Source organism: Biomphalaria glabrata, chromosome 15 (genome assembly GCF_947242115.1).
Source record: "Biomphalaria glabrata chromosome 15, xgBioGlab47.1, whole genome shotgun sequence".
NCBI classification, from domain to species: Eukaryota; Metazoa; Mollusca; class Gastropoda; family Planorbidae; genus Biomphalaria; species Biomphalaria glabrata.
In genome coordinates, this window is record NC_074725.1 from 8,933,017 (window position 1) to 8,960,177 (window position 27,161).

Consider the following 27,161-nt stretch of genomic DNA (forward strand, 5'->3'; position numbering starts at 1 on the left):
CACAATGTGAGATCTAGCAAATAAATCCATAAAGACATCACAGAGGCAGCCTTCAAAAACATAATGTGAGATCTAGCAAATCTAATCCATAAAGACATCACAGAGGCAGCCTTCAGAAATAATGATTCAAAGAAAGAAGATTGGGCACCGTAAAGGAATTATTCATTCTAGGCTAATGCAAGTTGCTCCTGATTGAGAGGAGTGGGCAACTTAAGTTGTGCTCATCGTCTCGCCACTCACAAGACACAAGCTTCGGGCTCCATGGTCGTAAAAACAATAATAGAAATCATCTATTTGTCTTTAAGTATTATCATCATCATCATCTTTCGTTTGCGATCCTCATGGAACACAGGGCCTCAGTAAAAACACGCCACTCTCCACGGTCTCTTGCTAGTTTTATAATGGCTTCCTAGCTCTTTCCGGTCCTCTCGGCTTCCTCTAGTATACTGCGTCGCCACATTCTTTTTGGTCTTCCTTTACGTCTTGTTCCCTGGGTGTTCCACTCTAAGGCCTGTCTAGCTCTGTTGTTGGTATCTTTTCTAAGGGTGTGACCAATCCATCTCCACTTCCTCTCTAAGATCTACACCTCTATATTTCTCTGTCCGCTCATCTCCCACAGTTTGGTGTTGTCTACTTTGTCGTACCAGTGTATTTTTAAGATATTTCCCAGACATCTGTTGATGAAGGTCTGTACTTTTTGTTGTTGTTACTTCAGTTGTTCTCCATGTTTCAGAATCATACAGTAATAAGTAGGACCACCTTATGTTTCAGAATCATACAGTGCCAAGTAGGACCGCCTTGACATTAGAGTTAAAGATTCTTATTTCAGTCTTGTTTGAGATGTGAGGAGATTTCCAGGTCTCTGACGCTATAGATTTAGGCCTATATGTCGTTTAATGTCTTTACCTGTTCCACCTGATATACTGACTACACTCCCAAGGTTAAAAAATTGTTTACTTGATCTATGGTCTGAGAATCCAGTTCTATGTCTCCAATTCGTTTGTTGTTAACCTTTAAGTATAATAATGCCATTATATCTTTGATACCACTAAAAATATCCATGACGCCACTATACACGGTACATTGTTGGCTTGCCTAACCACATCTTTGATGATACTCGAGTAAATCTCAACACAAACACATTTACCTCCCCTGCATTTCACACAAAGAAAGTTAAAAAAAAAATAATCTGCAACATATGGTATTTAAAAAAATCGTTACGATAATCCAGGAGTCTGCGCCCCTACCTTGCGCCTCTGTTACCCTATTGAACACGTGTCGCCTTATGACATGGAAGTTTTCAGTGTTTAGACATCAGGCAAGCCACGCCAGTACTGTTGTGTTGTGTTTAGTCTTGACTATAAATATCTTGACCATTGCTTATTTCACGTGTTTATGAGCCCAACATTAAAAAGAAACTTTTTACTTTGTCGGATATATTTCTAGGCCTATTAAAAAAAAAAAATTTAAAAAATTTTTTTTTTCTCTCTAATCGTTTTTTTTCCTTTAAGAAAGTAAGATCTAGTATTGAATTGAAATCAAATTTAATATTTCTGTTTTGGGCCTAGGAACATTCAGAAATGACTCGTGAATGCAGACGTTTTGGCCTATGCCTACTTTTAGTATGTTATACTTTTGTTATGTTGTCTTGTGTTGGACATGTTCAGAGCAAGCCCAATGAGAATGGTAAGTTGTATCTTATGTAGGCCCCTATCTAGGGTTTAGATTAAGATAGATAGTAGGTGACAGAGTTACAGAATTAACGTCAGAGTAAAAGACATGACATATTCCTTCAAGTCACTTAGATTTAATCTGTGAGCTCGATTTTTTTTCTTTTTCGATCTGAAACTATTGAAGCAGAACAACAAAACACAAATTTAAAGGGCTACAGAAACCTGAAAGCTATAACACATCTACTCTAAAACATCAGATGTGTTATAGCTTTTTATATCAAACTGAGTAGTAATGAAAACATGATTCTGTGCTTTATTTTTCATAAAACACACACGCACACACACACACACACACACACACACATACACACATACATACATACATACATATATATATATATATATATATATATATATATATATATATATATATATATATATATATATATATATATATATATATATATACATATATAAATTTATTCTACAGATCCGGCCTTAGGTAATTGGATGCCCTAGGCAAATTGAATTTGGCGAATTCCAAATGAAATAGCAAAAAAAAAAAAAACGTAATTCATAAAAAAAACAACAAAAAAAAAAAAACAAGGGTCGTCTTATCTTATCTTACATACCAGAGACGTTACTTCAAAAGAAGATAATTACTTCCTACGCATTGCATGTGTCAATCTATTCATGCATGTTGATCTATGAATTAAACTCTACTAAGTCGTTGGTTTTCCTGGCTGATTCAGGCAGCCCCGATTCACTCTCTAATGGCACTAGGGAAGAAGGAGCACTTGTATGAATTTGTTCTAGCTTATGGAATAAGAAATGTGCCTTTATCCTTGTGTCTCTCTGAGTATTTCATACGGTTTTGTTTTTCTATTTGTATCAAGTATCCTAGATTTAAACATTTGTCAATAAACCTTGAGTCATGGTAGAGACTTGGAGCTTGGCTAGTAGACGTAGGGCCCTCGTGCTCTGCTATAGTTGAGATTTGATAACACATTTTGCCATGTTATTAGTCCTGTGCGAGGCCCCCCACCAGTTAGAGGTCCCTAGGCTATTGCCTAGTTTGACTATGCCTAAGGCAGGCCCTGTATTCTATTTCTATATCTCAAGAAGTAAGCTCACTTATCTAAGTTCTTGTCATACAAGCACTTATTGACGGGTACATTTACTTTTTGTATCTTTTAAATAATTTTTGTTTTAAATATTGATCACCAGATTAATCAATATAATAATATATAAGTAGATCTATTTACATCTAAAGTAATTGACAAAGGCAACGGCCCCTATTAAGCTTATGATAAAACAATCGGGAAGAAAGGAACACAAAAAGAATGTGTTATCAGGGCAATGAAAGGTATTTTTGCTAGACATGGCATACCAGAAGAAATAGTGAGCGACAATATGCCATTCAATAGCTATCAATATAGAGAGTTTGCTTCTGAATGGGGTTTCAAGATAACAACATCAAGTCCCAGATACCCTCAATCAAATGGACAAAGTGAGGTGTATGTTGGTATCGTAAAGCAGATATTCAACAAAGCATACAAAAGTGGGAAAGATCCATATCTCGCTATGCTCGAGTATAGAAATACTCCGATAAGCGGACTGCTTTATTCGCCATCACAACTGCTGATGAGTAGAAGACTCAGGGACATCATTCCAACTGATCCCAAACTATTGAAACCATCGGTAGCTGAAAATGCAGAGACATTACTCAACGAACGACAGAGGAAAAGCAAAGTGAGGTACGATGCAAAAGCAAGGTTACCTAAAGACTACTCTGTCGGGGAGAAGGTGAGAGTTCGTCTAGGACAAACATGGCAGAAAGCAGTCGTCATTAAGAAACATCCATCACCCAGATCTTACATCATAAAGACAAATGATGGGAAAACATACAGACGAAATCAACGGTTTTTAAACAAGAGCTACGAAGAAGACATCTCTGGGTACTATGACACCGACGAAGACAATGAACAGCAAACTGTTAGAACATAAGAAACAGAGAATTATAAACCAACATCTAGAGAACTTGCTGTGCCGGTCAAGACAACCAGAAGTGGTCGAGTTGTCAAAATTCCTTGTAAATATAAGTATTAAGAACTTTAAAAGGAAGGATGTGATGATAGCTTCAAAAGGAAGGATGTGTTAATATTAGAAGATATTACGTCATTGTTTGTTGTATATGTTTTATGCGAAAGTAAAGAATCGGACGGAAATAAAAGTTAGTTATATATGTCTACCTTGATCAAGACTGTCTCGTTATTATCATTATTAAATAGTAACGTCTACAGTAATTTATTATTAATCTGTGACTACAGAACAAATATAGCCTTTAGTTGAGTGCTACACAAACTCGAGAGCGGCCCTTGTGAGTCAGTTGTTCATCACATTACAATACATTACATCTCTCTCTCTCACAAACACACACACACACACACAGAGAGAGAGAGAGAGAGAGAGAGAGAGAGAGAGAGAGAGAGAGAACAACTAGATCTAAATAGTATTCACTATAAAATGACAGAGGAATGATGATATTGACGAACGAAATGTAATTATCTTTTTTTTTTTTTGAATTAACGTCTGTAATATATAAGATACGATATGATAAACAGGAGAACATTATTATCATTTTGTATTTGTATATTGTATTTGAAGAAAGTTAATTTCTGTCGATCTCATTTTTTAAGTAAATGGGCAAGCTTATGGTAGCCATCAATCATGAATGTAACTAGATCTACAGTGAATTGGATTTTTAGGAATAGGCAATTGTAACATTGTAAGCTTCAACACAAGTCCATGCGCAACTAGAACCACTGCTTTGCTTTCACATCGATTCAAGAATAGTTTACATGCAAGGGCGTAGCAAGGTACCCGTGGGCTCTCGATCAAGAATATGATTGTGGGCACCCCTCCACTACATTGAGTATAAAAAAATCTAGCCATCAAGTATGCATCAGTGCATAAAAAAACAACAACCCCGCTACAATCTTTTGTCTGTACTACTTTCTAGAAGTAGGCCTAATGGAGTCATTACATTTAATGCTCTTAGACGCTTGGTTAGACTTAGTTCCTCCCGCCGCCGTTCGACGTAGAAATCGGTCTCAAGCAGAAATCGATCTCAATGGTAATCATCGCGTTTACATTCATTTGTTATATCGCTTTTGTGTGTGTGCTCTATGTCTGTTAGAACTATAATAACACTAAGTAAATTATACAAGGACTGATACAATTAAATTCTTAGTCAATAACTTTGTTTTCAATTTGTTAAAGTGCCTTTTGTGGGGCCCTATTCGTCATGGGTTCATTGAACCCTTTCGCACCGTGCTACGCCTTTGTTTACATGTATGTGTGTTTAATAAACAAAAAGGCCCACTCATCTGTATCGAGAACAACAAAGAGGGAGTTGGGGTGGGATTTTAAAAAAAAACGCTTTCAGTTTTGGCTTCTCCAACATTTAAGTACACTTTCTTCAGCTTCAAAGTATGTCAAGATGGCGGACACGTTCACATGAATGTGTTGTCCAACATAAGGACAGAAAGAGCCTAATTAACTGTGAACCAAATGAAATGGAAAAGAACGCGTTGCACATAATGTCTGTAGAATATTTAATGCACATTGAATGAAATATTGAAGAGGGAAACAGTAGCACTATTGACTTATTGATGGCCGTGTTTTTGAACAAATTGTAGGGCCTAACAGTCAGTATTCTGTAGCCAGAAAAAAAGTCTCAAATTCCTTGCTACTATTTCTAGTAAAAAAAAAAAATAATGCCGTAAATAATTAGATCAAATGAATATAAATAGCAATAAAAAAAATAAGGTTCCATCACTCTAAGAAAAATTAGTCCAAAAATATTGGATACATTTAAAATTGTGTCACAGAAGAGGTAGTCGGCAAAGAGCAACTAGGGCCGGATCTAGGTAGGCCTATGTGGAGGCCTCGGTGCAGACTTTTTGTGGAGCCCCTACACTTTTCGAAAGCTTGAATACAAATAAACTAAAAAAAAATACTAATATCTAAAAGCATGTCATATTATTAAAGAAAGTACGTGTTCATTAAATTGAATTTTCCTTCGTTTAAAAAAAATAAAATTATTTCATATGCATATTTTAGTAAAACAAAATGCAATTTTCTAAGGTTTTAATTCAACGTATTTAGTTTGTTCCGAAGTAGGCCTAGATTACGAGAATACGAGCACATTAGACGCGGACACTTTTTAAAACCTCGACGATGTAGACAACAGTAAGATTAAAAGTAGCCTATTGTTAATAAACAATGCGAAAAAATAAGTTTTTTTTTAAAAGTAAATTTCTGACCCGTCGAAATATAGATTTTTTTCTCTTTTGTTGAGGCCCCTGAGATGTAGCCTAATCTGCCCTCCCTTAAATCCGGCACTGACAGCAGCGATATACACACAATTTCCACTTTGGAAAGAAAAAATTCTTGAATTTCGAAAAAGACTTAAAAGACTTTTCCTAGAAATTTGACAGTTTACGCAGGGCCTATAGCTTTGGGAAAAACAAACAAACTCTTATTTGACCGTTATAATTTTGCCGACATATGATATAATCATCTTAAAATTTAATTTGGTTTTTTGTCTTTTTCTCAACGACATTGTTTTGAATGACGTTAAAGAAAACAATAAAATATAAACAAATTCAGATTTAAAAAAAAAACTACAAAGCTTATTTACGTGTAGTTGTAGGGCCTATCAGTCATGTCAATTATTTGTAATAGATCAAGAATAACTAATACTTTGTGTGATTGGAAATATTGTTATTAATTGATTTTGTTAAGCGCAATTTCAGGCTTTTAATATGCTCAATGCGCCATGTTCCAATCACTCACGTGAGCCAGTTGGAGAGGTGGGGGGGGGGGGGGGTATCTGGGAAAAAAGTTTCCGTTATGTTTTTTCAACAGAATTTTTTTTAAAGTTGTTCGAATCTGAATTCGAACTCGATGGTTAAAGGCCGACTCTGAGATAACTACTTATTAAAATTGAAATTTTTATAGTTATGTATTGTTAGTTTCAAGTTTTTAGTCGATGGCCTAATTCTCTACACAAAGCTTTTATCTCACCTTAATATAGGTGTTAACGTGCGGCCTAGGCCTGACTTGGCTAACTAGAATGTAACATTAGCCAGATGGTAACGCTACTGGGTGGGCTGTATCTGTGCACCTCAGTTCTGTGACCAAGGGGATAGGGTCACCTAAGCAACCAGACAACACAACTAAACTGTTGGACTGGGAAGGGAGAGGCTTGATATTCGAAAGGTCATAACTTATTTCAATTCGATAGGTCAGGGTCAACTAATGTAATCTCGTCACCATTTAATCTAGTCTTAGACATCTCAATGCACAATTTCCTCGCAATTTAACTGATTCTGATTTGTAAATATATTCTCAGCAGAGGGCGTCGTCAACATGGAGGTACAACAGGACCAATCCACTGGTCAAGTGTCGAACACAACAGAGAGCCTGACAGAAGAAGAGAGGCTTGCCAAGGTTACTCAGGAAAATGCTAGGAAGCTGCAGGAAGTGGACTGGGGTCAAGCAGACGGGGACAATGGTTGGGAAGAAAGGAGGAAACTTCAAGGTTGGAGGATGTCATAGAATCATGATAGTACTCTATAGTATTGGGAGACTTGGTGGCTGAGTGGCAAAGCGCTTGGCTTCCGAACCGGAGGCCGCCTGAGTACCTGATATTAGTGGGGATGGGGGGGGGGGAGTAAATGCGGTTGGTCGTTATGCTGGCCACATGACACCCTTGTGTGGGACACAGAAACAGATCTATCTGTCCGATAGACCGCATGGTCTGAAAGGGGAACTTTACTATGACACAGTAGGCCTACAGCATTGTTTATCCGGACGTCAGTTATCCGGAACTTCAAATATCCGGACTGTCTTTTTCTTGTATTTGTTTTACAGTAAGGTATCCAAGTGGTCTTGCTGATATGCAGCGAAAGATTTCTCTTAATAATGCTTTGAAATAGACCGTTTATCATATTCTGCTTTCTACTGTATAGTTATTATCACAGTCTTGTGAAACACGTAAAAGGAGAAGGGAGATAATATTTATCATTAAGGGAAATAATTATGCATGTTTTTATGCCATTTAAGCCTATAATTTTCTTTCTTAGTCAATTCGTCACAGTGGTCTATTGTTTTAATCTTAAAAAGCCAATAACTATATTTTACTCCACAAATTTCAAAAGGGCAAAAACATTATCTAATCAAGTTTATAATAGGTCTGAAATGCTGGACTCTTTCATGATACTTGCAATAGAATCCCAAAGTCTGTATCTAAGTATTCTACCACTCAGCAATCATGATTGTTGAAATCGTTTGATTGTTTGTTGGTGCTTTCGTTTCCTACCCAGCTACTCGTTTTATGTTATAATGGTGGTAAATTTTTTTGTGAACATTTTCAACTCGTTGCTATATACAAAAGTTGTTGATTTGTAGTGCCAGTCTCGAATGACCCACAAAGAGACACTGGTGTGGTTGATCCCGAACACGTGCTACATGAAGACGGCGCCGATGACCACCACGGTGATGCCCACGCTGAGGTGAAGACAGACCCAGCTCAAGCCATGGAGGCTGTCCTGAAGGACGGCGAAGTCAAAGAGCAGGCAGAGCAAGAGACCCTAGACAGCCTCCGGCCGGGGGTGCTGACAAATGTCCACGACGGGCCGTCTAGGACGGCAGCGGAGATCATGAAGACTCAGCAGTTCGGCATCATGGACATAGAGGAAGTGATGCACGAGGGACACCACGTCCACGGAGATGACCAGCACGGGAGTGGACCAGTGCAAGGGGGAGATGTGGAGAAAATTGTCCACGGCGAAGAAGGCGTCCATGATGACCACGATGGACATGATACAAAGAACAAAGTAAGTGTTTCAATTCATTAGGACGGCCTCGCACAGTTCTATCAACTCACTGTGTCTGTCTAGTACAATTATTGTGCAGGTTGTTCCTCCAACTTCCCATTCTCAGATCAAGTTGAACTTTCCACAATTATTTATTGTATACAAAATATGAATCAATCCAAACATTAACCCATTAGTTAATTAATTATTGGTAATTAATTATTTTGTTTGGTATGGAAAAAGGGAAATAAATGCTTTTTATTGAGAAATGTGGCTGTTTATGTGGAGCGATTTCTTTTATTACATTTTGTAAACGTTTTTCTCCCACTTCCCATTCTCGGATCAAGTGGAAGTTTTGCATAATTATTCATGGTCGATAACAATACCTGAATGAATCAAAATTTTGTTTCATATAGAAAAAGAAAGCTTAGTCCTAAAGTATTGAGATATGTGTCAGTTATTTTGCGGTTCTTCCCACTAGATAAGCCTTTTTTTTTTTTTTTTAAAGATTTTGCTTATTTTTTTGGTTGGATATGTTTTTTTTCTTCTTTTGTCCTGCTAGAATCAATGAAAATTTTAACTCTAGTGCATAATTGACACAATTTAATCACAGTAGGCTAAAAAAGCTTTGTGAGTTGACCTTCCTTCTTAAGCTTAAAAGAAAGCCCTAGGTCAAACTTCCCGCTAAAAAAATGTAGGTCTATGTCTGTCCCGTGTGTTAACGTAGGCCTACAAAACTTGTACTGATATGTGCTGTATTATTAAAAAGACTTTTATGAACTAATGTTTTTCATCATCAGTTTTAGTTTCACAGCAAACACCAAAGCTCCACCATACTATGTTTTTATTGGGTGTCTTTTTTGTGACTTTTTCTTACAGAGTCTTTCAACGCTCGATCCTGCCAAACTGATGCACGGACAGGACGCAGAGCATGAATGTGATGGGAAACCCTGCTTCGTTGGTAAATAACTTATTATTTCTCTAATATTCATTTCAAGCATACGTCAAAATATGCCCTTTTCTTCTAGACCAGTGTTTCCCAAACTTTTGACTAAAGTGTACCCTTTTATAATTTTTTGTAACTCTTAGTCCCCCTCGCCTTGCATCTAGATCTATGAGACTGAGAAGAATGAACATAATAAATTGGCATTTAAAAAAAAAATCAGCATAGTTAATGGGGTGCAACGCATATTCCCTCCAAAGTATTCCCGTACCCCTTAGGGACACCTGATACACTCCATTGGCTCTATATAACTTACACAGAGGCAGTAGGGGAAGGCGGGGCTAGTTGTCACATTTTTCAGATTTTGATGTTTTAAACATATTTAGAATTCTTTGATTCTCACCAAACTTAACATGCTGTAACTTAAACATTCAGACAACAATTAGAGTAAATGAAATAAACTTTATCTCTTTATTTATTAAAGTTATACAGCAAAAAAAAGTGGCTGGGTTGAAGTTGTGACAATTTGCCCCACACCGGGGTAAGTTGACACAGGCATGGGGTAAAATGTCACACATTTAAAAAATCACCATATCTTGCTATGTCTAAAAGAAATAGCATATTAAGTCAAGACTTTGTTCTTATAGTAGTTTCCTTGACTGGCCGTCGTGAAAGAATGATATATATGTGGAGGTTCTGAAAAGTTTTGGACCTAACAAGGAAAGCTGTAGGTTTTTCTTCAAAATAATGTTTATTTTTTTCTATATAATATTTGTAAAATATCTGTTCACTTCTTTCAGCAATGCACCCACTTCCAACATATCTAAATAGTAGGAATAGGTAACTTCTTTCCTAAAATGAATGTTGCGCTCGGAGGACATCTTTTCTGTATGTTGATGCTGGCATAACCTTTGTAAACAGCATTATTTAAAGAGAAAGTCGCTTAATACTATTTAAGTATCTATTTAGGTATCATCCATAAAAAGGAATCAATAAAACAAATAATTATTAATAAACAAATATTAATATTAAAATTTATTTTCAAAATGCTTAATCTTCATTGGGGCAAATTGTCACAACTGTGACATATTACCCCAACCTGTGTGACAACTTGCCCCACAACAATATTTAGAACATTTATTTTAATAACATTTTATTGGGTCGAGCTTTTTGAAAAAAACTAATTTCAATTTGTAACTAATACACTGAGATATGAAACAGTGTAATGTTAGACAATCATCTCAAAATTATAAGTGTTTTTCAACAAAATTACACAAAAATAAAATTCCACTTTCCGAACAGTCAAAAACAATGAATCGTGATAATTTTAAAATGCGAAAAGGTATGGACTTCATTTTATAACAATTTGTAAATGTTTCCGTAAACATCTCAGCTGTAGTTTCACATTTTTGATAGCGCATCACATTATATCGATATAGTGTTTGTGACAACTTACCCTTGTGACATTTCACCCCACCTTCCCCTACGTAGGTGATGGTGGGAGAATTGAACCTCACACTTATAAAAATAAATTGAACTTCAATTCAGCCACTGGGCCATGAATTTAAAAAAAAAAAATATATTACAAAAAGTTTTCAAGTTTAAAAACCCAAACTCTTGGGTTACACATTTTGACTACAGCCTGCAGTCAATTGTGTACAGCCTCAAATGTCTTTTCGTGAGATGCTAGCAGTATGTAAGCCGGCCCTTAACCGCTCGCTGCCAGACACAGCCATTGTCAATAAAAATCAGATTGATGTTTTAATTTGTACTCTTAAGTATTTAATTTATGGTAACATCATTTACATTAGGGGAGAGAATGAAGTATTTTCATCTTAAGCTTTCATCTTATCACAGATCATGAAAATCCTGGAGGAATGCCACCGCAAGATCCACTACTTCAACAGGGACAGAACAAGGGCAGTAATCAAAAGGTAATTTCATTTGTAGTATGTTCATGATTACATTCAACTACTACTGTTTTTTTTTTCTAAACACTTATTTTAGTTCTTTCTTTTTTTTGGGTAGATTATCCATAGACTTAAAATTTCAGAAAAGTAAGGTTGCTGTGTACAACAAATCTATTATTGGAGATTTTCAAACTTTAAAGAAAAATCACAAATAGCAAGCTTGAAATGTATTGGTGTACCTGGTAAAAATAGAAAATATGAAATAGAAAGACAGTAATAAGCACAACACCGAATGCACTCTTCAAAATTCAAAGGCATAATTTGTGTGCACATTTTAAGCTCTTCAATTTGTCGCACAAAATAATTTCAACATAAAGGCAATGGATGCGCCCAAATGAGTCACTGGTTTTGGCTTAATCTTGAGACGGGGCAGAATCTGGTGTGGCTAATCAAGCCAATTCTAGAACGGCAGACTTTGCCACAATTAGTACATGTGTATGCCTCTGATTTAGGGCTAGCAGACAGGGCAGCTTTCTTTTTATCCCTCTTGATTAAAGCCGCTTCAATTCTTTTGTTCTCAGCAAGGGTTGCCCCAGCACGCACAGTCTGTCTCCATGCACTCCGGTCTTTGGCTATGTTTTCCCACATACTTTCGCTGATGTCTGTGGCTCTCATGTCTCGCTTGCAGACATCTCTATATGTTAGTCTTGGGCGGCCCTTGGGTCTGACTCCTTCCACAAGCTCAGCATATAAGATATCTTTCGGGATTCTACCATCTTACATGCGGGTGACATGTCCGAGCCAGCGTAATCTTCTTTGTGTCAGGAGAGCATACATGCTGTTCATATTGGCCAATCTCAAAACTTCCTGATTGGAGACATAGTCCCTCCAAGAGATGCCCATTATGCGTCTCATGCAGCGCAAGTGGAAACTATTCAATCTGTGCTCTTGGTACATGTATGTTGACCAGCTTTCACTGCCATAAAGGAGAGTGCTCACAACACAGGCGTTGTAGACTAGGATTTTGGTCGCTGTGGTCAATTTACCATTTTCCCCTTACACTATAAGGGCTAGCTAAACTACAACCTATTGATATATATATTGTTGAAATTATATTATAGCCAATTTTTTAAATTTAGTTGCAACAGTGAGGTTCAATTCAGCGTTCTTCACATTGTTTAGTAAATCGTGAAATTCTCAAATAGAGTTACTGTTTATGAGTGCATTCTATACTTATAGGTCTACATCTTTATATTATTATTACATTTTTTGCAGGGCCAGTCTTAGGCCGATTTATATATATCCATATAAGTTCTAGACTTATACGTGCTTGTATAGTTAGTTATTGGTCAGGCCTCCCTATGTTTGTTTAATTCTAGGCTGTACTTTTGATTAGTTCTTATGATCGTTTAATTTTAGTTCTGGGCATCAAGCTCATTTACTTCTAGATTACCTGCATGTGCGTACAGGGGTGTAGCTAGGAATTTTCCATCATTTGGGGGCCCGGGAGGCTTGCCCTCTTTGGGGGCCCCTGAATTTTTCGTAATATTTAAATGTAAAAAAACACTCATTTGGGGGGCCTGGGGGGGATTTTCAGATGCCCCCTGATCCCCCACCCTAGCTACACCACTGTGTGCATCTAAGTTTTAAAACCTAAATTCTTACTTAGCACAAAGACTAGTTTTACTATTGTGATAACCTTGTGTGTGCGTGTTACAGGAGCACATAGAAAAGAAGCCTTTTGGCACAGATCCTGAAAAAGATGCTCACGGAGAAGACCACGCCCACGAGCATGACGACGATCCTAATTACAAGACTAAAAATAAAGTCACTTACAAGGATATCATTGACTTAGGGCTGAGTGAAGAGCAACTAAAGGGTAAAAAAAATCTTAAAGAGTTACTCACCAGTAACTTAAGCCTTAATAACTTAAACAAGCATAACAAAATGATAATAGCAGGACAAATTTTGCATTTATATAAGAAGCACTTGTCAGGAGAACATATTATAGTTTTGTGGAAAGTTTTTAATGATACATTGCAAATCTTGTAAGAATGTCCCCTATTAAACAGGCTATCGTAGTTGTGGTTATGATTCAGTGTATGCAGATAAACCAAAAAACAAAATGATTTAATGAGCAGAAAATTTGAGAGAAATAGTCACATCCATCCATCCCAGTGGCGCTACAGCCCATGGAGGGCTCTCGCCTGCTTTAACACATCCTTCCATTCAGATCTCTCCTGGGCCTTTCATCTCCACGCCCTAACCCCAAGCTTTTGCAGATCTGCTTCCACAAATAGTCATTATGATTTCATATATTTTGTCTTTTGTTCAGTAATAAAAATGTAAGTGTCCTCGCCTAGTGATGGGCAAACATTTTTAGTTTCTTTCTTTGATAATCTCTCTGTTATTTTCTTTAAAAGTGAAATAACAGGAAATATTTATATTTTTCAGCCCTTATAAAAATAATTTCATTGCAAATAAAACACAGTGGTTTGTTTTTAAATTTTAAACAATAAAAACAATGTTTTTCAAATAAACTAAAATTTTCCATGTTCATTTATCGTTGAAAGCATGTTATTCAGAATCAAATTTAAACATTTATATTCTTTTTGATATTGAAAAACAAAGAGAGAGAGAGAGATAAAGAGAGGGAGAAAAAAAAAGTGACCAGTATGTTGATTGAACCCACAACATTTGCGTTATTAGTGTGACGCCAAATTAGTTGAGCTAAACAGCCATAAAACTGGGTGTGAAATTTCAGCTTGAAATAAATGTTTCTTTTTTTTTTAAATTGTTATTCTACTTAAATTTCCTCTTTTGACAACCTTTTCTATGACTTGATTGTGAGATACTAGTAACAATTCAAAGAAAACTAAATTGAAAGTCTAAAGTTACAAATGTAGTGCAAATAAAACTTTTTGTCTTTCTTATGTGCAGGAGTTGACCTGACAAAACTATTAGAACAGGAGCAACAAGAGTTTGAAAACTGGCAGAGGGATTCAATGGCTGGTGAAAATTCTAACTACTGGCAAGAGGTGGGTTCAATTCTGTTTGCATTTCATTTTGCAGTGTGGTCATCAAAGAAAAAAAGTTTTAGTAGCTGCAAAAGCATAAAAAAGAAAACTAATTTCAAACACAAAATTTTAAATAAGTCTAACACACAAACACATTTTGGGTTAAACTAGGTCAATTTATTGTTAAAGTGAATTAAAACTTAATTGCTAGATTTAGTCTTGACTGGCTGATCAAATGCACGTTTATGAGAAGCTGTAAGTAATATAAATTAATTTTTTTTTATGTACATAAGCTGGAAACTATGTAAAACATACCATTCTATTAATGTTGCTGTCTATACAGATGAGAATTAAAAAAATTAAAACTAAATAGTTTTAACGTATGAATTTAGCAGGTTAAAGATCTCCGCAAAGAGTACTTAGATAAAATCTATGCAAAGATAAAGCATATATCCCAACCAGATGAAGAGAATCAGGAGTGGGAGGTCACAGAGGATGACATTGTCCATGGAACTGAGAGCAAGGTGGAGCATGAGATGGAAATGTGGGGAAGGACTGAACCCAAAGCCCACAGAAAACCTTATGAAGCCATCCATGGAAGAAGGGGAGAGAATGAGGAACAGGAGGAACAGCCAAATGAAAATCAGTCGGAGCAAACGTCAGAGCAGACGTCAGAAGAGTAGTATTAAATTTATTGCATGTGCCATCAGTTCATTAAGTAATGTTCAATTTTTAAAAAATAAAACATTTATAACATCATATATTTGTATATATCTTTAAAATTTGACTTTGGCATGGTATGTGACAATAAAGTTCTAGGTTGGATTTTCCTAGGATCGTGTATATATAAATCTTTCCAAATTAAAGATTATCATATTGAAACTTTATGATTAGTTATTTCTTCTGAAAGCCTTCTTTTTGCTGTTAGGCTGTGGGCTGTTTAGTCATCTTATTCAAAAAAAACAACAACCCAGTAGCGTATTGCTTCCTCTCAGCTACTCTGCACTGCCATACTGATGGCTCTATTGGGTTATGTTATGGATGTAATAAGATTTGTCAGTAATGGAATAAGTTGGGACAGTGTAAGAAAACGCAGATACAAACATAAATAAGACGATGAAAACTCTTATATAATAAGTTACAGATACTCTTTTAAAGAAGAAAATTATCTGTATAAATTTTATGTTGAGAGGGAGTGAATGAGAAAACTGTATTAAATGTAAAACTGTAATATGCTACTGTTTTTTTCTAATTGTTTGAATATTATATATATATATATATATATATATATATATATATATATATATACAAACATTTAACAAAAATTTAAAATGTATAAGCTTGTAAAATGTATAATGCTTGATCTATTGTGGTATTTTAACAAGTAATTTTAAACACAGTAATGTCAACTTTGTTTAGTTTTTTTTGTGTAAGATCTGGTTTAAATTATTTAAGCAATAAAATACAGCGAAAGAGAGATATCAGGAGAGAATAGGAAATAAAAAGATAAACTAAACAACTTCATGGACATTATATTGAAAAATAAATGTTGTCAAATAAATAATAAAAATTACTGCGAAAAGTTTTCTAAAGAAGTTAAAAAAATTTATCATATGGCTTTTTAAATACATAACTTAATATTTTCTTATATTCTGTACATCATCACCTTCACCTATTCCTTAGTCTTGGACCATTGGGGCACCATGCAAGATCTGATGACCGTGTTTCTCCATTCCTGTCTTTCCCCTTTGATAGAACATCTTTCAATAGCAGGCCCGTCCATTTTTTTTAATGTTGTCTGTAAATCAGATACACCAAATAGCTTGATATTCCATTGCACTCTACAAGTTAGTGTTTGATCCAATAATCTTTACATCAATCTATTGCTACATATTATCTGAGGAAATCCAACACCATCGATAATTATGTTTAAAAATGTATATGTAAAATGCTTGAATAGCCATTCTATACAATATTAGTTAACTTGTAGGCTTAGAATTAATTTGTAAGTTAATGCAGAAAAATAAAAATTGATTTTATTAGCTTCCCTGTGTAATATAAAGAAACTCTATATCAGCATCACCTTGAACTTATTGTGACTCTAATTTGATCCAAAGATCAACCAATTTTAAATTAAAGAGTACCAAAATATTTCAAAACTTTATCTTTAAATTTCAGTTTCCTACAACCTATTTGTGTGAAGTAGGTATTTCTTTTGTAACAAAGTCTAAATCTAGAAACAGGCTTGATGCCACACTAGATATTAGAATTCAGCTTATCAATATCATGCCTGATATCAAGTTGTACTCTTCGAAAACACCATGTCATCAAAGCCATTGAACCTTTTTTAAAAAATATATGCTTAGGTCTGTTTTTTATAATAGTTTTATACTTGAAAAATAAATAATATTGCAAAGTTTATGGTTTAATTATGATTTTGTTTTTATTCAAATAAAAAGGAAATTATCCAATCTAAAAAAAAAAAGGAAAGTGTTCAGCTAAATTCTTCAAATGTGCCAAATATTCCATTAAAGGAAAACTTTAGGAAACACTGTTTTGAGGTATTTCTGAACAAGACAATGTCTTTTACTTAAATGGAGCTTTTTATGTCTGCAAAACAGTCCAGTTTATAATGGCAAAACATTTTTTACCATTTGTTTAACCTTGTATTTGTTGTTAAATTTGAAAGTCTTTTGTTTATGATAAAATATGATTCTCCAGCAATAATCATTACAATGTTTTTAATCCAGTTTTTATTACACTTTAAAAAGTGAGACAAAACTTCTGATTGACACAAACAAGGAACAAAAGAATTGTATCTGTGTATAATCATTTTTTTCTTCATTTCAACACATAAAAGAAATATCAAAGCATGTCACTAGAATAACAAAGCTCCAACCAAACATCTACCTACAATGCATCTCACATTATGTCAGCAAAATGTCCACATGTTAATAAATCTTATTCAACTAGGGAGTAGAATGTAATAAAGCTTACATACAATAGAATAAAGATAACAACAGCACTTTTTTTGTCTTATAAAGAGAACTGAAATTTGAATAAGAACTACTTCATATTCATTATTTATAAATCTTTTAAATACTGCACCTATTTCAAGTGACTAGATTCAGTTTCAATTCAATCTGGATATGGACGGGTTGATTTTATATACAGGTCAGTGTGATAAAAAATGCTTCAAATGTAGCACAAAAATCATTAACATCAAGTTTATGTCAAGTCTTCTGATAACCTGAACAAAAGAAAATGTCCCTGAATAATAAGTTTTATATTGTGTGTAACCAAGTATACTTTGGTTGTACAGTATTTCAGTTCTTGTACAGTAACAACTTATTATGAAGATATTGTCAGTATTACTACTTCACTAGTATTTCAAAAGTATAGCCTTATATAATAGTTTGCTTGTATTTGAGGTAACAGAAATGCAAGAAGTCAATCAAATTGAGTTTATCTCATGTAACATATAACATCCACCCTGGACTTTTTGTATAATTTCTTTCCTGCAATGAATTTTACATTAGCAAATTGATCATGGGTATGGCGGCCAAATAGTAAAGTGCTTGGCTTCCAAACCAGGGCGCCATGAGCTCAAATTCTGGCAAAGAATTGGATTTCGAGCTTCAGGATTTTTAGGACACCCTACCTGACATCCATAGAGGAAGTAAAGGCAGTTGATCATTATACTGGCCACACCCCAACCGTCCCCATTAACTGCTGTTTATAGAAACAGATGAGCTTTACATCATTTGCCCCCATAGATGGCAAGGTCTAAAAGTTGTATTTTTAAATGATCAGGGAACATCTAATTGAGAACCTTTAAGATGTGTCTTCTTCTTTATAATAAGGATAACAGTTATCGCCACAATTTATTTTCAAAGCTTAAAAAAACTACCACCAGAAAAATTCAGTACTGTTGTGACTACTGCCCATGCCATAGTTATTGTTAAAAGCCAGAGTCAAAGTATTATAAAAAGGCTCAAACTGGATGATAATCAATACAACCTATCTACCTACTCAGGTAATAATGACCTAAACAAAGCAAAGCATTTGGTTAATACATCTATTAGAAGTACCAAACACAAATGTGTCACATGTTTAATAACCCAAGACAGTTCAGTGGAGATCCATCTCAAACAGAGACATTGTCCACATAAGCACTATTACACCAGTAGTTGTGAAAGAATTACTTACAAATTGTAAAAAAAAAATATTTAAAAAATAAATACAAATGGTATATTGAGATGATTGTGGTCATGTTCTAGTGGAATAATTTTGTTACAATTAATTTTTTTTTCTTTACGTTTACAAGTAATACCTTGTTGTTAATACAAGTTTAACACAATAAATGCAAAAATGGGATCAAAAACAAGAATACATCAGATCAGGTATTACATTAGTCTGGTGAATATAACAAATATTATGTTATTTTTAATAACAATTTAACTATACAAAATCACGTTCATGAAAAAGCACAACACAACTATTTAAATTTTTTTAAAATTTCAATAATTATAGCAGCTTGTTAACAAGCATTCTTGAAATCAATTTTGTTTCACAGAAGCTTAAAAAAAAAACAACACCTGTACACAAAAAAATAAAAAAAAAATAAAAAAATAATAAATGCCAAAATTGGTAGAAATTGTCTGTTCCAATTATTTATATATAAAAGAAAATAAATCACAAAAAAAGAGAAGCTAGCACTTAATCCAGTACTAGAATATCTATCTAATCACAACTACCTTAGTAATGATTGTATCTATAAGCTAAGCACTCTCAATGTAGTACTGAGTTTAAGTCACTAATCAGCTTTTTGTTCAATTCTTAACTTGACCTAACAATGTTTCAATTGTAAAAAACTGTGTTCTAGGTTAAGGGTATGGAGACGCGGTGGATGCCAGTAAAGCGCTTGGATTATGAACTTGGGGTCCTGGGTTTGAATTCTGGTAAAGACTGGGATTTTTAATTTCAGGATCTTTGGGCACCCAGCTCTAAAGATTACCTGACATTAGTTGGGGAAAAGTAAAGGCGGTTGGTAGTTGTGCTAGCCACATGACACCCTTGTTAACAGTAGGTCACATAAACAGATGACCTTTACATCATCTGCCTTATAGACCACAAGTTCTGAAAGGGAAACTTTACTTTACTAGGTTAGGTATGGGGAGTTAGCTAATCAAAATATCTGTATTCTCTTTAGTGGCAGTTTGAAATTTAATGTTGAAATTGCATCCAACAAATAGATTGAGTGTTACAAAACATTCCTGTAACCGAGAGATAAGGACAAACTGATGCCAAGGTATAATATATCATATATGTATAAATATATATGACATATAGTGTTAGAAGTTTGAGAGAAAGAAATAGTAAATAATATAATTGATCCTTCATTACGCCAATTATATCAACAGTTAACACAAATTATAATGAAATCAACAATAGCCTATAACAAAATTAGGGTGGGGAAAAAATAAAGCATAAAACAAATTTTTTAATAAACTTATATGGAAATTTAAAACTTTTAACATAACATACCCTAAGGTAACCAAAATTTAATACAGAAAAAAGTACTATGAAAATAGATATCTTCTGTCGAGAAATTTTCAGCAAATAAATTTACCTTGCCTGATGCAAGATGACTTTTACAGGTGATATTTTAACTATTGCAGTAAAAGCAAGTTAACAAATTCTAAATACTTTAGAACGAGATCTAAAATTTTACAAATATACATAGATACTATAAACAGTTTCAAGTCAACACGTAGCCAAATGTCCAAAGATTGTTTTGATTGTCTCTCTTATGTAGCCTCATTAGTCTCGTCAGCTAGCTGTTTCTTTTGCTTGTCATCGAACCGCCTTTGCAGACTTCTTTTCTTTTTGAAGTTAATGACCATGACAGTAATGTTGTCAAGGGAGCCTCTGTAATAAGCTTGAAGTGCCAGACTCTTAGCACCGAAATGGGGCTCATCTAGCCTCTCCCTGAAATTAACACAATAAAAAAATGTAAGAAATACACAATAACAAGGTTACAAAGACAGTTTGTGTGGAAACACAAACTCAAAATTGGCCCCCGAAGTGATGCATTTTTATGAAAAGAAAAGAAAAAAGTAGCCATTGCATCAGAACTTTGAAAGTTCTAAAATATCATGTGCTTTTTCAATATCTTTTCTAGTTTATGAGATCTTAACAGGGCGGACAGACAGACCACACAAAACTAATAGCGTCTATTCCCCTTTCATGGGCAGCTAAAAATGAGATTCGTAAACCTTTTAAGCACGGGCTATAGAAACATATGTCTCCATATATCACAAGATCTGAAAGAAGAGAGCTTTAACAAATAATAAATATTATCAAGACTGAAGGCATTTTTTGAAAGAACATACTTAATAAACTGAACAGCATCTTCATTACTGAAGACATCCCACAAACCATCAGTAGCTAATATGATAAAATGAGGTCTGGTTTCCTTGATGTCGTACACCTGAAAATCTGGCTCGACGGTAACAAACTTGCGTTGCTTGAGTGGGTAGTCACCGAAGGCTCTGGATGTGGCAAGGACGCCAGCTACTCTCCAAACACCATTGAATGTCACAAATCCACCGGCATCTACTATTCTTTGCTGCTCTTTAGGCTGGACACAAAAAAATTACCAAAACTTACAAATAAACATAAATGTTTGGATTTAATTTTTAAAAAGTTCAATTTAAAAAAATGCAAACATTTTTAAAGATAGTTTTTCTTCTGTAGTAAAAAATTATGAGGTGGTCAAAGAACAACCCAATGACCAACCACCTTTATGCCCCCCCCCCCTCAAAATGTCCATGAACACCATTATTCAATCTGCCTCTATGTCACACATATCTAATAGGTATCATGTACATTACATTAAAATTTAAACTATTATTCTTATGTACAGAAATACAATGCACTTGTCCCACAATTATGTAAGCCTGAGTGAATCTGGTGTGAATGTATATTTTGATTTTCTATAGTTATCATGTTTTATTTGCTGTAATGCACACATTGTAAAACAAATTTCCTCATGGATAATAATGATTATTATTATTATGACACACACATTTTGGCCAGGATTTATTCTGCATTGTGATGTATCAGTTTGTTGAGCCATCTAAGTTTTAACCCAGTCAACATTTTCCTTACTTTTATTATAGATTAAAGTTGGTACTTAAAGTTTACTGAAAAAATTCACTTCTTGTTAGATTTAATATAGTAATCAAAGAAACCTCATCTTGGATATTTGTACACATTTCTAACCACTGTCAACATTTAGTGCTTATAAATTATTTCTAATATTACATCAGTAGATGCCCTTATGTAACTTGCAGCACACAACTGGAATCTAAACTAGTAAGCGTCAAGCAGGAGGGGGCTCAAGAGCCTTTGCTGAATAAATAACCACCTAGGAGGAGCAGGACAACTCTGAATACAAATCTCTGCTGTCTTGAAGTTATATCCAAACATGGGAAAAGCTTGGGGAGTCAACTCTGAGGGAAAATCTGAGTCTGTCACCCTTAGGCAGCTTACAGGGCAAAGTGCAGTACCCTTGTAGAACTTGTGATGTCACTGATCCCAAACTGTTTTGGTACCTGCTGTTCCTTTAGAAAGATCAGCTGCCAGGATAGTAAAGAACTGCTGTTTGGGGAACACCGTCTGAACCATAGCAAATACACATGCTTACATCTCATTTCTGTGAGATGATCTATAATTGATTCACAACTGAAGGCGGCCAAAAAATGTGCTAGTATAATAATAATAAGGTTTGTCTTCGAGTTAGAACATCAATGATAATGCAGTATTTCCATGTTGACCAACATATTTTGCCGCATCTGGTGCAGCCTTTATATATATTAATCATAAGAAAATCAGCTATAAAAAAGTTTGATTTTAGAATTTTGGCTTTTAACCTCTATAAAAAAATAGCTTACATCAGATGGTTTATGGTCAGTAGAAAGGGCAACAGCATTTCCTTTAGTGTCACACATCACAGCCCGAGAATCACCAATGTTAGCCACAGTGATGTGGTTGGCTTTCTGGAACACTATGATACCAGTAGATCCTGTAGTAGGGAAAATTTAAAAACGTGCAAATTTAAAAAAAAAGCTAAATCTAAGAAAAGTGAAGTAATGAAAGAGTCAACAGTTGTGCCCCAATGATTTTCTTCAAAAACTATGAGTTATAGTGATTGAGCAGCTTCTGTGTTAGACTAATTAGTTGTAACCATAGTGAACAGTCATGACAGACTGGCTTTACTAATAGACTTGTTGATAGCGTTTGATTGTTTCTATTTGAATGAGTAATGTGTTAGGAACATGTTGACCTAGGATCTATATAAAGGCTTGTAGTTTATAGATAAAGTAAGTTGCTGTTAGTTGTTTAACAAAAAGTAAAGAGTTTCTTTATTGAGTTGCTGTGAGGTGGATGGGTAGAAGCAAGAAAACAGCATGAAGACATGACTATTTCAGTCATTCCACTATCACTCTGATGTCTCATATAATTCCTCTATTACAGAATCAAGTCTAATCAAAGATATATAAAGTAATAAAAATCAGCTTTGATGTCTCATATAATTTCTCTATTACAGAATCAAGTCTAATCAAAGAAAGTAATATAAATAAAATGAAAGTGAATGACTTAAATCAATGGTGGGAATAAGCTGCTGCTTGTCCCTGACCATTCTTTTCAGGAAAAAAAAGTCGTTGGTAAAATAAATATAAAAGAGAAATGACTATCGAAGCTTGTTTACCTGATAGGTCAAACCTATCCATAGACAAACATACTAATTGAGCATCTACAGTTCGAATAAGGCTGGTCAGAACCTTCAACAGATAAAAAACAAGAAAACAAATAATAATGGGTCAACTGAATTATTTTACTATAATAAAATCTATTACAAAGCGAAAAAACTGCAAAGACAATTCAATCACTCAATCAATGATAATATAATCACTTTTCTATACATATATTCTAATCATCAAAAAAAAGGTATAATTTTTCTTTTTTTTTTTCATAATTAGTATCTTGTGATAATTGATTTGTATATACTTAAAGCCTATTTCATTTATATACTTAACTCTTTCAGTGCAGCGTTACTCTCAGCTAGTAACTTTGCTAGTGCTGGTCAGTGCGGCGTTACTCTCAGCGAGTAACTTGGTTTATAATATTTATTTCACTATCTTTTTTTATGTTAAACTTTTTATTTCTCTCTTTTTTTTTTATTTCCCAGAATGCAGGAGTGATTGTTCTTTGTTTTGATAGTAAATTTGATGCAGACAACATTATGTTAATGGCTCCTCTTTTTTAGTTTATTTTCAGGGACCCGAAAAATGTAAATAATACAATTTCTTAGTGCATTTGTTCATCTTTTATGAAATTTAAGGTGATTAAATGTGTTAAGTATTATGATTTTTTTATATTAATAGATTAAATGTTTAATGAAAAGGTTAAATCTTCAGTATATCAATTTTTTAATGAATTTTTTAAATATTTTCTTTTTGCGTACTTAGTTTAAATTAATGAAAAAAAATTGAATAATTTATTTAATATACTACACTTTTGTAGCCCATTCATTTTCCTTTAAAATAAAATCAAATATGTTAGATTATTTAATAAAATACAAAAGTTATAGGTGTTTTAATAACTCTACCCCCCTTGAAAATTTGTGTTCGTTCCAGAAAACTCCATTTTTTTTCAATCAAAATAATTTGCACTGAAAGAGTCAAGATTATTTAATAAATTTGAAAGTGGAAAATTGACAACAAGATGACAATAATCAAGTTCAAAATCTTTGGACACATAAGTCCAAATGTAAAGATTTTCAGTTAGACAAACTCTATCTAGAAACAAACCTGTTTGACCATATCAGGATCACTTTGAAAACTGCCTTGAACAAATTCTTTCCTTATAGAAGAAAACAATTGCTCTTCAATGTATTCTGCAGCAAACTGAAATGTGAATATTTACTGTTTAGATATTTCAAAATGTCTATAAATAATAATGTAAAAAAAATTGTCTATAAATATGAATGTAAAAATGGCTTGGCCTCATCAGAGCAACTAATTAAATTTATTCACAAAACATTTTAAGTTTATGAGACAACTTTACCAGCACTGGAAACAAAAAAAAAGCTGCAACAGTGCAATACATTATTGTTTTTGCATCTAAAGTTCTGTAAGGCTGTTATTCTGTTACTGCTTGAAAGTGATATAAGTACTCCACTACCTATAAAATACTTCCAATAGCCTGCGTCTTAAATAGCTCCTGACAACCAGTATAACTCCTGGCGTTCATATATGACTCAGATGTTGGGTCCAGAAGAAATGTTATCACTGCTAGCAGAAAGAGCAAATACAAGCAACTGTGAGGGAAAATCAGGAGCTGGTGACCCTTAGGCAGCTTATAACACACATTGCTGCCCCCTGGCAGAACCTGCAACACTCAACACTGATTCCAAATTGATTCAGATACCTGTCATTCATTTGGACAGATCAGCTGCATGAAGAGGCAAAAACAGCTGTGTGGGCAACATTTCCACCATAGCTAATCCTAAACTTTCAACTCATTTCTAAGAGATGATCCATAATCACTTGAAATGCCAAACAAACAAGTAAGCAGAAAAAGATTTGTTTAAGAAATTATCTTTGTCAGATGAAGCTGAAATCACATATATATAATGTAATTGATCAAGCCAACACTAGTGTTTCATTTGGAAGAGGAAGTCTCATTCCTTACAATATTAATTTTGCTCTAGCATGGTTTTTTTTTGTCACTAAGGATTTTTAGGATCTACAATTAGTTAACTTAAAATCATGATCTTTGTAGGTAATAAAAATTAGTTAAACTAGGAATATATAGTTAATTTTTTTTTTAAACTTTGGGGACCTCTGAGTCCAGCTCTAATGGGTACCTCACATTAGTTCGCAAGCCTGCATCCAATATAACAAGGCAAGCGCTAACCTGGAACCCCCAAGGAGAGAAGAAGAGGGGACGGACCAGGAATACATGGGGCCACAATTTGGAAGCAGATGCCAACCAGATGGGCTAGACGTGGGGAAAGTTGGAGAGACTTGCCCAGAACCGAGATCCTGGAGGAAGCTGGTTGAAGGAACCACAAGCAGAGATGAGATGATTTTTTTTTTTTTAACTTTGGGAGCCTCTGAGTCCACCCAGCTCTAATTGGTACCTGATCTTAGTTGGGTAAAAGTAATTTTAGGCAGTTGATCCTTGTGCTGGCCACACAACACCGTTTTTTAACCATGGGCTACAGAAACAGATGGCCTTTACATTATCTGCCCTACAAATCTTTTACCAGAATGTAAACTTTACTGTGTATGGTTTTCTGTTATACCTTAAGTCCATAAAATAAAAAAAAAATGATGGTAGGCACTTTCTGAAGATTTTAATCAAAGGGGGAAAAACTAAACATATATAAATACACTTTCTTTTTTTATTGTTCAACAATGTTAGTAGCACACATCATTCATAGATATGTGGTGCCGAAACATATAATAGATACTATCATACCAGGCGGTACTACTAAGATCTAGGTCTACATATCTACATTTATTTAGATCTCAAAGCTGGAAAAAGCGTTTTCATCCAGACTCCTCCCTGCTGAAAAAATAAATAGGCTTGAAGTCCGACTAATGTTAACAATCTGGTCACATAAATAAAAGCAAAACATTTGGGCTATTCTGACATCACCTAGAAAGCCAGTAAAAATCTTACTATTTTGGATGTAATACGTAGAAAAATTCAATTACTAAGTTAGTATTGAAAATAAAATGAAAAGAATAATAAATTTCTTATCTGTAATTTTAAATACATTAAATATTATATAATAAAAAATTGGCAAAACCATCAGAGTTTCAATTAAACACATTTATTTTGTTTTTATATATCTATAAAGGAAATTTAGGTTTAGGGTCTAGGGAATTTTAAGAGGTCGGATTCTTTACAGTCTTTACTTGATAAAACATTAAACAAAGATCTAGATCTACTAGCATTTAGATCTAGAATAGAAGTTGACAGTAATAAAGACAAAGACAATGGGGAATGGGGATCAATCTGGCACTCTTTATTTGTAACTGTCAACAACACACATGTTTAATTAATTTATTTTATCTGAATATGTAAACTAATAGATCTTGTACCAAAATTAGATATCTACAATCTACCTCTCCTCCATGCCCATCGAATACTGCATACACAGAATGGTTGTTTTTAAAATTATGAGAAATGAAGTTGAATCTATCTTCCATAGTTTTTCTTCGACCTCGTATAGAGAAAGCAGCCATGTCATGGCTTTTCGCTTCATGAAAGTGACGCCTGTAGTCATTCTTGTCCTCTTCGTATAGATGGTTACTCGCTAAAGCCTCTTTTAGTTTATATGCTGCAGTAGGTGCCACTTCAGCCTTGTATTTCCATCGACAGAAACAAATAAACAATGCTCGGAGAAGTCGCAAAACATTAAAAAAGAATAAGAATGCAACAAATATTGCAACTGATTCTGGACAAAATAGCCAGTCCCTGACGAAAAAGACCCCTGTTGCAAGTATTCTAGAAAGCGTATATGCCATTACGTGCCAGTTTTGGCACTTATGAGGAAAATGAAATAAGGAAGTTGCCCTGTCCCTGAGATCCCCTTTCCACCATTGTTGTGTACGTGTTAATTTAAAAAGATGGATCAAATTGTCACAGTAACT

The 27,161-nt window shown here is 34.4% G+C and overlaps 2 protein-coding genes across 5 annotated transcripts; one reads left to right on the plus strand and one right to left on the minus strand.

The window, feature by feature from the left end:
- The first annotated feature begins 1,280 nt into the window (after positions 1–1,280).
- On the plus strand, positions 1,281–21,070 carry LOC106055781 (uncharacterized). Of its 4 annotated transcripts, none has more exons than XM_056011997.1 (8): positions 1,281–1,686; positions 7,096–7,281; positions 8,151–8,578; positions 9,437–9,518; positions 11,358–11,434; positions 13,130–13,289; positions 14,351–14,448; positions 14,820–21,070. In XM_056011997.1, the coding sequence occupies exons 1-8, from the start codon at positions 1,581–1,583 to the stop codon at positions 15,108–15,110; spliced, it is 1,428 nt and encodes a 475-aa protein (XP_055867972.1). In that variant the 5' UTR covers positions 1,281–1,580; the 3' UTR covers positions 15,111–21,070. The 4 variants fall into 4 exon arrangements, with proteins under 4 accessions (XP_055867972.1, XP_055867970.1, XP_055867971.1 ...); XM_056011995.1 differs by having other exon boundaries at positions 1,282–1,686; positions 7,093–7,281; XM_056011996.1 differs by having other exon boundaries at positions 1,282–1,686; positions 7,093–7,281; positions 14,823–21,070.
- LOC106055783 (protein phosphatase 1L-like) lies at positions 17,235–27,149 on the minus strand. Its single transcript, XM_013212232.2, has 6 exons — positions 26,634–27,149; positions 24,306–24,401; positions 23,204–23,276; positions 22,386–22,516; positions 20,823–21,070; positions 17,235–20,418 (listed from the first exon to the last, which is right to left on the minus strand). The coding sequence occupies exons 1-6, from the start codon at positions 27,033–27,035 to the stop codon at positions 20,238–20,240; spliced, it is 1,131 nt and encodes a 376-aa protein (XP_013067686.1). The 5' UTR covers positions 27,036–27,149; the 3' UTR covers positions 17,235–20,237.
- Between the last annotated feature and the right edge of the window lie 12 nt (positions 27,150–27,161).

Bases quoted from the DNA above. Each gene is read 5' to 3' on its own strand.
- LOC106055781 (XM_056011995.1), top strand. From the start codon at position 1,581: ATGACTCGTGAATGCAGACGTTTTGGCCTATGCCTACTTTTAGTATGT. The intron at 7,282-8,150 runs GTTGGAGGATGT...GTTGATTTGTAG, and splicing joins AGAAAGGAGGAAACTTCAAG to TGCCAGTCTCGAATGACCCA. The intron at 9,519-11,357 runs GTAAATAACTTA...ATCTTATCACAG, and splicing joins TGGGAAACCCTGCTTCGTTG to ATCATGAAAATCCTGGAGGA.
- LOC106055783 (XM_013212232.2), bottom strand. From the start codon at position 27,035: ATGGCATATACGCTTTCTAGAATACTTGCAACAGGGGTCTTTTTCGTC. The intron at 24,402-26,633 runs GTAGATTGTAGA...TTCACATTTCAG, and splicing joins TCGATGGGCATGGAGGAGAG to TTTGCTGCAGAATACATTGA. The intron at 23,277-24,305 runs GTTTGTTTCTAG...TATCTGTTGAAG, and splicing joins ATCCTGATATGGTCAAACAG to GTTCTGACCAGCCTTATTCG.